The sequence below is a fragment of the Trifolium pratense genome, linkage group LG2 (genome assembly GCF_020283565.1).
Source record: "Trifolium pratense cultivar HEN17-A07 linkage group LG2, ARS_RC_1.1, whole genome shotgun sequence".
NCBI lineage: Eukaryota > Viridiplantae > Streptophyta > Magnoliopsida > Fabales > Fabaceae > Trifolium > Trifolium pratense.
Window position 1 is genome coordinate 22,448,262 of NC_060060.1, and position 9,936 is coordinate 22,458,197.

General features: G+C 30.8%; 2 protein-coding genes across 2 annotated transcripts; both read right to left on the bottom strand.

The window, feature by feature from the left end:
* Positions 1-4,284: 4,284 nt before the first annotated feature.
* Positions 4,285-6,043, bottom strand: LOC123908400 (TMV resistance protein N-like). The gene is made up of 2 exons (XM_045959020.1): positions 5,504-6,043; positions 4,285-4,728 (listed from the first exon to the last, which is right to left on the bottom strand). Exons 1-2 carry the CDS (start codon positions 5,998-6,000, stop codon positions 4,443-4,445), a joined length of 783 nt encoding a protein of 260 aa, XP_045814976.1. The 5' UTR covers positions 6,001-6,043; the 3' UTR covers positions 4,285-4,442.
* A 2,413-nt stretch (positions 6,044-8,456) lies between these two features.
* Positions 8,457-9,709, bottom strand: LOC123911156 (disease resistance protein RPV1-like). Its single transcript, XM_045962511.1, has 2 exons — positions 9,128-9,709; positions 8,457-8,801 (listed from the first exon to the last, which is right to left on the bottom strand). The coding sequence occupies exons 1-2, from the start codon at positions 9,607-9,609 to the stop codon at positions 8,543-8,545; spliced, it is 741 nt and encodes a 246-aa protein (XP_045818467.1). The 5' UTR covers positions 9,610-9,709; the 3' UTR covers positions 8,457-8,542.
* Positions 9,710-9,936: the final 227 nt, after the last annotated feature.

The window sequence follows — 9,936 nt, forward strand, 5'->3', positions numbered from 1 at the left end:
ATTAAGTGGGAATAAGCTAGATCGAGCTAGACTTTGCCAAGTTTGAGCCTGATCTGTCAAAAAATCGAAGGTTTGAGTCTGATTTGTGGCCTATCATAGGCTTATCTTTTAGGTTTGAGTCTAGCCTTTTGAAAGTCTAATGTGGTCTGTTAGCCTGTTTTAAAGTCTATTTCACGTGAACATATTTAAATAAATAATTATGAGGAGGGTTATATTGACTCCAAGAGTAAGTCTTTTGAGTTACTCCACATCCTCACTCTTGATTTTGTATTAATCCAATGATCAATATTAATTCTAATTAATAATGGTGTGACCTCAACTTCCTTAATCATTCTCCCAATATTTACTGTTTCCTTTTATTACTCAATATTTACTCTTCCCTAAATCATAATTAATACTAATTGGTAAAAAAAAAGGGAAGGAAAAAAAGAAGAAAAAAGCAATCCACATAATTCTTTCAACACTGATCCTCTGCAAGAATGATTTTGTAACCGTTTTAATTTGATGATAAACCATGAAAGTAAAATGAATGTCAAAGTTTGTCAAAAAAAAAATGAATGTCAAAGTCATATTACATCTATATGTATAACCAGTTGAATAATTGAATTTGTTGATTTTTTTTTTTACAAATTTTTTGATGATTCTATATATAATAATCGATGTCATTCTTTGATAAAAAAAATCATCTTCCAATCGAACATGTAACCATTATCATCATCTTCCTAATGATTTTAATCTACATAGGGACAGATGAAAAAATAACAAGAATGCGTAATAAAAGGAAACCATCAATTTGGAAAATAACAAAAAAGGAAACCAAAATATTGTGAGGAAAAATCAAGGAAATTGAGGTGACACTATCATTAACTAGAATTAATATTGATCATTGGATTAAGACAATATCAAGGGTTAGGATGTGGAGTAACTCAAAAGAGTTACTCTTGGAGTCAATATAACCCTTCTCAATAATTATATTTATGAATTAATAAACCAATGTCCTTTTGACATTTAACATGATAATTTAAAGAATTTGACTATATATGTCATCATATTTCAATTCTAATTTATAATAATATATTTATATATGTGAAAAACTAAAATGTAGAGTAATAAACTTAAACTATTGAAAAAATTAATAATTTTATTTATATTATTTTTGTGGAACCTATTTATAATGATGTAGAGTTATTGGTGAGATGTATTATTAGTGGAATCCGTTTAGAATTTTTTAAAAGGTGTTGAGTTGGAGGAATTGACATAGTTGCTAACATTATACTCTAACACATTCAATACTTAAGAGAAAACACGAATTATATCGGTCTCTTTTCCTACGTTTTCATCATCAAAGAGCATTAATTGTCCGATATTTTTCCAATACGTGTATCGGAGAAGTATCCGACACGTATCGGTTATATTTTTTTTTAAAAAATATTAATTTTCGATACTTTTCCGATACGTGTATCGGAGTATCGGTATCGAGTACGTATCGAACACGATATTTTGCCATTTTTGAAGTATCCGAGCTTCACAGCTGCTTATTAAGTACAATTATTAAAAAATTATAAATGAATAATGTGTACAAGTGAGTTCCACTTAAGTACTATTCCCTCCGGTTCTTAATATAAGAGAGATTTCACTTTTTAGATTCATTGAGAATCTAATGTATCTAGTCCATATTATGATCTAGATATATTACATTTTCAATGAATCTAAAATGTGAAGTCTCTCTTATATTAAGAACCGGAGGGAGTAAAAAAAAAAGAAGGAAGAATTTCATTGTGGATGCTTAATTGGTGTGCTTTTGTTGGTAGAGTTGACGTCTAAGAAAAGGGCTATCCACGAGGTGTTTTGACATGTGGAGGGTCTTGACCGGAAGCAGGTTGTCTCCAGTAACATTATGTCACAGTGAAATCTCAACCCTTAATTTATTTTAACCAACTGACTTTTGAATTTTAAAAATAATTTGGATGATTGATTTGAACACTGAATTTGCTGCAATGTAAAGTACACGGGAGATAATCCATCCCCGTCTTGACTAGATAAAACTGAGTGAGTTGTCGTTGAATGAAAGCTGTTGATTACGTCAACTCTTAAACGGTGGGGCATTCATAGCAAATAGATTCTCCGCGGACAGCTAAAAGACACATTCATGCAGTTTTCATATTTAGAGTTATTCGATTTTGATCTAACGGTTTAGAAAAATACATATTTGATTTTTATTTTATAAATTTAAAATTTCCGAACTTGAATATGAACATAAGACATTGTGACTGTGGGCTTTTTTTTACTACGGTGGATCTCGGTCTCAGGAGTCCCACATCAAGGAGCATTACTTAAAAAGACTTATAATTTAAAGAGATTTACTTTTCGTGCCAATTAACATTTCTCAGTCATCCCCTGAAATAATCAAACTAACCCTTTAGCATTTTATGATGCGAGCACATTTTGCATTCTAGGTGGCGTGTGACAATATTTTATACTCAAATTCAACGTACGGACCCCCATTAATGAAAAACTTATGAAATAAAAGAGTTCGCATTCTAGGATGCGAACTATGTTTGCATTCTACAAAGCGAATTTTTTTTTTCTTCATAATTTTTTCATTTATAGGGGCGCATACATTGAGTTTGAGTATAAAATATTGTTACTCGCTATTTAGAGTTGGAACTAAAACACAATTCACTACTAGAGTGCGAACTAAAATATAATTTGCTATTTAATGTGAATTTATATTTGTCTTGATATATATAATTTACTTCCTTATTTGGTGCATCAGTTTATTGGGATTGACATGATCGGTGGGGAGAGAAACCAAAAAAAATAAAGGTTTAATTGCACTTTTGGTCCTCCTATGTTACAAGATCTGCGATTTTAGTCCCCCTATTTTAAAATCAAACATTCTTGCCCCCCTATTTTTATTTTTGTTTGATTTTGAACTTATTTTTGAGTCTTATTAGGAATTTTTGTCACTACATATCGCTTTAAACGGAAAATGGAATTTTTTTTTTGCATCACCATGTTTGTCATTGATAATGATGTTGTAGTTGAGGTTTGAAGATATGAAGAGGGAGTTGAGAATGATGATGATGAAAAGCTTAGATCCGAAAATTTTGCATCTCCTTGTTTTTACATTATTTTTAATTTTCAGAATCATGTTTATTTATTTCTTGTTTTTTTTGTTACCCGACTTTATAATTTATTTTAATTATATTTGTTATTAAAAATAATAAGTTTGCTGATGTGGAACTCTTATTTGCCACATGGTATTGCCACATAAGCGTTTTTGTTGCCAGCTGGTTAAAAAAATGGGGTGGGGGATCAAAAGTGCAAAAAAAAAATTCAAAATAGGGGAGCAAGAATGTTTGATTTTAAAATAGGGGACCAAAATTGCAGATCTTGTAAAATAGGGGATCAAAAATGCAATTAAGCCAAAAAAGGTGTAATTTCTATGCATCAATGATTTGCTTAAAATAGAATAAGAAGGTCTTTGACTTTTCTATGAATGGAAAAGATACAGATATAATTACAAATATTAATTATAAATATTCTACGTAATCTCTCATATTATTATAATTTAATTTATGGTATTAGTACCTTATAAGATGAAGAGGACAAAAAAATTGATTTTTATATGGTGAACTAGTTCGCATCCTAGAATGTGAATTGTGATTTTTCAATTTTTGCAGTTTTACACAATTGCATCCTAAGTAGCGAGAAAGGTAAATGAGGAATATCAGGGGGCGCGCATGTTCCGGAGTGCGAGAAGAAAAACTCTAATTTAAAGGCTTCTCCTACTCATAAGTTAGTCTTTTTGGTTGGAATTTCTGAGCTTATGTTCCTAAGGGTGTGTTTAATCAGCTAAAAAAAAAGGATTGGACATAACAACTCTAGTTTTAATGTGTTTGATTGTAAAATTATTTTAAGGACTAGACAAACTGGGAGGCAAGGGACAAGACAAAAACATAACTATTTGTCCATAACTAAACCACGACATAACTTTTTGTCTTAAGTACAAGTTGTCTAGAATACCAAAATACCATTTTCTTCGCCGAACATCGTATAAGACAAAAAACTGTTCAATATGATAAAAGTTTGTTTTGTGCTGTTCTATTATGTATTGTGTTGTTCTGTCTTGTGCTGTTCTATTCAGTACTTACCCTTTAAGAGATCAAACACACCAAAGACATCATTACCAGCTCCTAATGTACAAACTATTTTTCAAGCTTAAATTCATGACTTCAAAATACATGATTGAAGAAACTTAACCATAAAAATAGAATGTGATTTCATACAAAAATCAAACTTCATATAACTAATAAATTTACTCATCAACCATAAATTCATGTACTCACTTTATTAAGAAATCTCATCAACCATGCTCATCAAAATCAAACTTCATATAACTAATAAACAACAATTGATCATTTCAGTTGTCATAAATTTTAAAATCCAAATCTGTTGTTATCATTTGGTTCCAAATGCGAAAGCAAATCCGGTGTCAAGCGAAGCAAGCGAAGACTTCTCTCCATATTAAGTTCTGTGATTCGTCGAACAGTAGCTTTATGCTTTTGCAAATCTGCAACATTAAGTGTGCTTTCAAAGAATCCATATTGGAGCTTTGCAAGTTGCTCTAACTTAGCAATCTGATGATCTAGGTCGTTAACATGTACATGATTCAGCTTGATAAGTACATCCATAGCAATTTCCTCAACTATTTCCAATTCTGTCCTGTACATAATCATTAAGAAAAATGGCATATTTAAAGATCTCATGTTTTACAATAGAACAAACCAATAATGAAACAATTTTACGAGTGTTGCCAAATTGGTTGGGTCGGGCGTATATTAGATCCTGAGGAAAAAAGTCTTTGTTAAACCAAATTTTACTTACATTTCAGTCAAATTCTAAATTATGAAATAATGTTTTAGAAATCAAAAGATCGAATCATTGAGATTTTCGAATCATGGTTTAACTAGTTCAATCACAATGAAATCAGATGACACGTAACAGCGATAAAAAATGTATAAAAAAAAAAATAAAAAATGGTTGAACCAACCACAATTCAACTATGATTCAAGTGGTTTAACTCAATTCAACCTTAGTTCAATATGATTCAACCAACCTGGAGTACAAACAAAATCAAACCAATCAGAGAATTGGTTGATTTCAGGTTCAACCGATTGAATTGGTCGGTTCTGTTAGTTTTTAAAATATTGTTATGAAGCCTCATTTCTCAGACCCAGATCCTGTGCAATCACTTATTGCGTGCAGTCGTGCATTCACGTTTTTCTGACCGATCAATCTTGATCGAATGATCTATGATATAGGTATATTTTAATTTTATAAAAAGTAGAGTTTTTAGTCATTAAATTTTAAACGGTCAAAAACATGTGCACCACTGCACGCATCAATCACTGCACATGATCCTGATCCCTCGTTTCTCTTAGGAATGAAGAATAAAACCAAAATAAAATGATTGAAAAATTTTGATTGATATAGTTACCTATTAACATTGCAATCCCAACCAGAATAGTTAGCAGCTTCAAGCAGACTATTCCTCCACTCTTGCACCTTCATCTTATCCTCAAAGTTCTTCTCATGTTTAGCAAAAGCCTCAGCATAGCTTTCCCTTTGGTTCCTAACATTAGAAGGATCAACATCATAAAAAATAGGCACAACCATTTTCCCTTTTGTCTTTTTACATTCAAGAATTTTCATAAGCTCTTCCAAACACCATTTAGACGCCGCATAGTTTTTTGAGAAAACAATAACGGAGAGCTCGGCTTCTTCAATTACCCTAACAAGAGTATTTGAAATTTCATCACCACTATTAAGATTGTTGTCTATATAAGTTCTTATATTTAATCTTTTCAAAGCACCATTAAGATGGCTTGTGAAAGTGTTTCTTGTGTCTTCACTTCTAAAACTAATGAACACTTCATGTTTTTCTCGAGGAGTAGTATTGGATGAAGATGTTGAGGATGGATATGACCATGCCATGATGATGTCAATGTGTATGTGAATGTGACTATACTTTTTTAAATATAAATACTTCTTTTAATTTTGAAGGCTTTCGTGGACAAAAGATAAGGGTAGTTAGTCTTTTTTTTTTTTTTGAAAAAACTAGTAGCTAGTTGTTTGTGACAACTCAGAGTTTGAATTTAATGGTTTTTTTTTTTTTGTTTTTTGATAATTAATTTAATGGTTAATTCGTTATACGACCTTCCCCGAAAGTTATATTATCGACATGATGAAAAATAATACTATTATCAATGTCTACAAATCTTTTCATAAAAAAAAAAAATTCAATATTTACAAATCATAACATGATAATGCCACGGCTTTCATTTTTATTTACGAGTCATGCTAATTTGGGTCATAAAAATTTATATTAAGCAATTTAAAGTAAATTTTTTAATAAGTAAAATGCATTTTAATTTATTTATTTTTTTTATAAATTAAATGGATAGTTTTTATCACAATATCTTTAAAATTTAAGTCAACTGCTTCCAAAGGAGAAAAAAAAAAAAGAAGAGTTCAAGTCAGCATTTCCTTTTGTGTATGGACAATTGACTTTTATGTGTGAAAAGAATACTTATGTTCCATTTTTCTCACATCTAAATGTTTGACTTTGAATATGGATTTTTTTAGTAGTACTCCATCAATTAAAGTAGAACACAATGTAAGATAAAATCGTTGTCATATATTATATAAAATTAATTATTTTAACAAAATTGCAGAGATGTTAGATCAAGTACACTAAACAAAGACCAAATGGTTAGCAAAGGAGTTTGTGAGTATCTTGAGATATACACCAAGCATGAAAATTAGAGCATCGCAAGATGAAGCTAAAATTAGATGGAGTGTGATGCTTAGCAAATATCAAGTTTATAGAGCTAAAACAATAGCCTTAAAAATGTTTGAAGGAGGCTGTATAGATCAACAGGGACCAAGAAAAGCCAGATGAGTTTGTGATTGAAGGAGTTCTAACCTTTGAAGCTTCGGAGAAGACAACAATGGTTTTTTGTCATTGAATTTCTTTTTTATTCATCAAAATAATCAACAGTGACTAAGAAATGCAAAATGGGACAAATGCGGGGACTAAAATCGCACATTTGAAAATAGAGGAACCAAAATCGCACAATTAAAAAACGTGGGACTAAAACTGCAATTTAGCCTATTAATTATTAATGATCATGTTTGAGAGGCCTACACACCATCAAATAGATCACAATGTTAATTCATTTTTGTGAAACCAAAATCTAAAATTGATTGTACCTCATTAACATTAAACTCTAATATTTACATATATATATTACCTCAGTTGTAATTAGTTTTGATCACGGGCACAATGATCCAATAAAACTAAGCCTAATTTTTCACATTTGATATAAACCATCCACCTTTTTAAAAACTAATTAGAAAATTAGTTATTTTATTGATTCACTCACAGAAAAGAATTTATAGAATATATTTGAATTGGTAGACATGGTATTCGTTCACATTAGTGGAATGGAGATCTGGTGGTTTTAGAAGAATACTGAATTTGTTTTGGTTAATAAATTTTAGCAAAAGTCGAATTGATCGGAAATATATTGGTCAAATTTTATTTATCTTGCGATTGAATTATAAATTATCAAAGCTCCTTTCTCCTTAAACAAAATATCAATCTCATATACAACACAAAAGAAATAACTAAATAAGAGGGAAGAAAAACAAACCAAACACCAGTTGAGTTCCAAAAAACGGTTTTCAAATCGAACACAATATAACTGAAATTATCCTGTCCAACTCCGTAAAAAATACAACTGAAATTGTTCGGTCCAACTCCGTATCTTTTACAGGATCAAACAAACCATTAACTAAATTGGATGTCCTTTGGAACCTTGATATAGAAAGTAGGGATACTGATGACTAGTGAGTACTATTAATGATTTTTTTTTTTAAATACGTTCAACTATATGTTTTTAATACATTTATTTATGGTCAAATGCATTCGGTGATTCTTTAAGTTTCGTGTTTATAACAGCTAGGTCTTCTAGGTTTTTTAGGTAACAAATAAGCCAGTTAAGTTTTTTAAGTAACAACTATATAGATCCTTTAAGTTTCTTGTTATTTGGAAGGCAAAACACAATGTTCACTATCACCTCACTAAGTTACTTCAGCGTTTTTGTAACATGGAATAACTTGAAGAGTAACCGTGCAATAAATAAAAAATTTTAAAGAGTTATTTTGTTACCTAAAAAACTTAAATGACCTATATGCTAATTACAAACGCAAAACTTAAACAACCTCTAAATACATTTGCGTTTATTTATCGAAATAAAATGCAATTGTTGATTTTCTTGTGGTACAAGAGATTAGATGAAAGTCACTAAACGAGCAAAGTGGGAGATTAGCAATAATTTGAAAATTTTCAACTTCATAAAATTGATAAATTAACTTAAAAAAAAATATGGAAAAGGAGAAACTATTAATAATGGTAAGATTAATACAATTCTCATAAAAAACTCATACATTAAAATGGACAATCATGATTATTCTATCCCAAATGCGAAAGCATCTCCGGTGACAATCGAAGCAGACGAAGACTCTTCTCCATTTTAAGCTCAGTCATACGTGCAACAGTTGCTTTATGTTTGTTCAAATCTTGAACGTTAAGTGTGCTTTCAAAGAATTGATATTGGAGCTTTGCAAGTTGTTCCAACTTACCAATCTTATAATCTAAGTCACCAACATATACTCGATTTAATTTTTCTATTACATCCTTTGCAATTTTCTCAAGAAGTTCAGATTCCATCCTGTAGGCATGTAATCATCGATCGTGTTAATATTGCAAAAAGTGATAAATTTCAAAAAAAAAAAATTCTAATTTTTTTAAAAAATAAATATTAGCATATATAACTATTGTTCAATTTGTCTCGACGGATATTTTTAAAATATAAACTTTTTATAATTTTTTAAAATATCTAATTAAAGATATTAATGATTAAAGTTGTGTATCGTCATGTGAGCAGTGATTGTTAATAGCGATACTTAAAATGAAATTGAAGGAAATATCATTTTAAAAAAAGAAAACATCTAAAATATTATAAGATTTAAATACTAATTAAGTAGAGACAATTACCTATTCACAGAGCAATCCCAACCAGATAGATTGGCTGCATCTCTCAAAGCTTCCCTCCATTTTTGCACCCTCCCCAAATTTCCCTGAAATCGTTCCTCATGTTTAACGAATGCCTCCGCATAACTTCCCGTTTGGTTGCGAACATGGGAGGCTTCAATATCATAAAAAATAGGCAAAACAATTTGCCCCTTTGTCTTCTTACATTCAAGTATTTTCACAAGCTCGTCCAAACACCATTTAGAGTTTCCGTAGTTTTTGGAAAAAACAACTACGGAAAGTTGTGCCTCCTCGATGGCTCTAAGAAGTGCGGACGATATCTCATCTCCTCTTTGGAGATTGTAGTCTATATATGTTCCGACATCAAGTCTGGTCAAAGTGGCGTGAAGATGGCTAGTGAAGGTATAGCGTGTGTCTTCGCCTCTAAAGCTAAGGAACACTTCATGTTTTTGTTGAGGAGTAGAGGAAGAAGTTGACCATGCCATGTTTATTGGCTAGCTAGCTTAATTTTAAGGGAAATTTAACTCTACGTGTGAATTTGAGTAATATGTGAAGTTCCTTTTATAACAATATGGTTTAGTTTATGTGAGGGCCAATAAAATAATGAATTATGAACCTTCCTACAAAGTCAGGCTCTTCCTAAGGTAGGGTATATATATGTCACGCGGCTTTGAATTTAATGGTTATGTTTGTAGTCATAATTTGTAGCTTATCCGGAAGCAAATTGATGAGCAAGTTGAAGATGATAGAATAAGAATTATAGAAATTATGGCCAATGCTACGGTGGACCACCTTTACAAGTGGTCCACCGT